This window comes from Gavialis gangeticus, unplaced genomic scaffold (assembly GCF_001723915.1).
Source record: "Gavialis gangeticus isolate Ggan-Ray unplaced genomic scaffold, GavGan_comp1, whole genome shotgun sequence".
Lineage (NCBI taxonomy): Eukaryota > Metazoa > Chordata > Crocodylia > Gavialidae > Gavialis > Gavialis gangeticus.
This window is the reverse complement of record NW_017729018.1, coordinates 10,636,106-10,637,224: the sequence shown is the minus strand read 5'-3', so window position 1 is coordinate 10,637,224 and position 1,119 is coordinate 10,636,106. Positions and strand designations below refer to the sequence as shown.

The 1,119-nt window shown below is 35.1% G+C and overlaps 1 protein-coding gene across 1 annotated transcript in view; it reads left to right on the top strand.

Annotated features, from left to right (window-relative positions):
- LOC109294694 (scaffold attachment factor B2-like) overlaps window positions 1–1,119 on the top strand; it is a 41,676-nt gene that overhangs the window by 7,783 nt on the left and 32,774 nt on the right. The window contains exons 3-4 of the mRNA XM_019513143.1: window positions 720–784; window positions 872–1,097. Of these exons, the coding sequence (XP_019368688.1) occupies window positions 720–784; window positions 872–1,097 (291 nt within the window). The remainder of the gene's footprint in view (window positions 1–719; window positions 785–871; window positions 1,098–1,119) is intronic.

Here is a 1,119-nt window from a genome sequence, read left to right as displayed (position 1 = left end):
TCAGGTCCCTTCCGACCCTAGAAACTATGAAACTAAGAATATACAAAATGCCTATAAAAGTAAAGAGATTGTTAATAATTAAGGAATTTTTTTCCTTTCCCAATTAATATGTAAAACATCATTTTAGTGAAATGGCATCGAAACTGAAACATTTCTCCTTTATGGAAAGGCTGTTTCTAAAAACTTCTCCCCCCTTCTTGTTGTGCTGTTCTTTGGTCTTTGAGGAAATAAATGCCTGAGAAGTGATTTGGTCTGCTGTTGTGAGAAGTTTACTCTTCTGTGGTGGAGACTGTTGAGTTTAGTAATAGCAGTCGCTGCTAACATTATGGGTCAAAGAGATGAGTTGGTACTTCCCATAGTAAGAATTGTTTTTAGACTGATGCTTTAAATTAGTAAACTTTTGAAAAGAATAATAAGAGTTATGATTTAGTTAGTTTATGTTGCTGCATTGAATCAAATAGTCTGCAAGTACTTAAGAGAAGCTTTTGGTTGAGTCTCGCTTAGTACAACTGGTAAATGTTTAGACATTGTATTGTTGTCACTTAGTGAAATGTGATATTAAGGGTTTTTTAGGTTGGTTTTCAAGAATTGTTGAATAGAAGGCCAAGTGTATAAGTCTTTTCCTGCAAAGAACTGTATTTAACTCCTGCTCTAACACAACACAGTTTGAAGAATATGGTTTTTGTTATTTCTCATTCTAATCATCGTAATGTTACTAGGGCGCAAACCAGAGGAAGAGGGTGTTGAAGATAATGGATTGGAGGAGGATTCTGGAGATGGACAGGTATGTGCTACTGCATTTGAGGTGAAAAATAATAGTGTTGCATTTAAGTCACAATGCCTATTATATGTACTTTTTTTCTTTTTACAGGAGGATATTGAAGCAAGTTTGGATAACTTGCAGGATATTGACATGATGGATATTAGTGTGTTAGATGAAGCTGAAATAGATAATGGCAGTGCTGTAGATTGCGGAGAGGATTACAGTGCTGATAATATTCTTGACTCACTGTCTGATAGTAAAGAAAATGATGATGCAGAAATGAAAGAACTTCCAGATCAGCCTACAGAATATCCTGTAGGTAACTTGGAGGCATCTCCGCAATTATCAGAAATTAA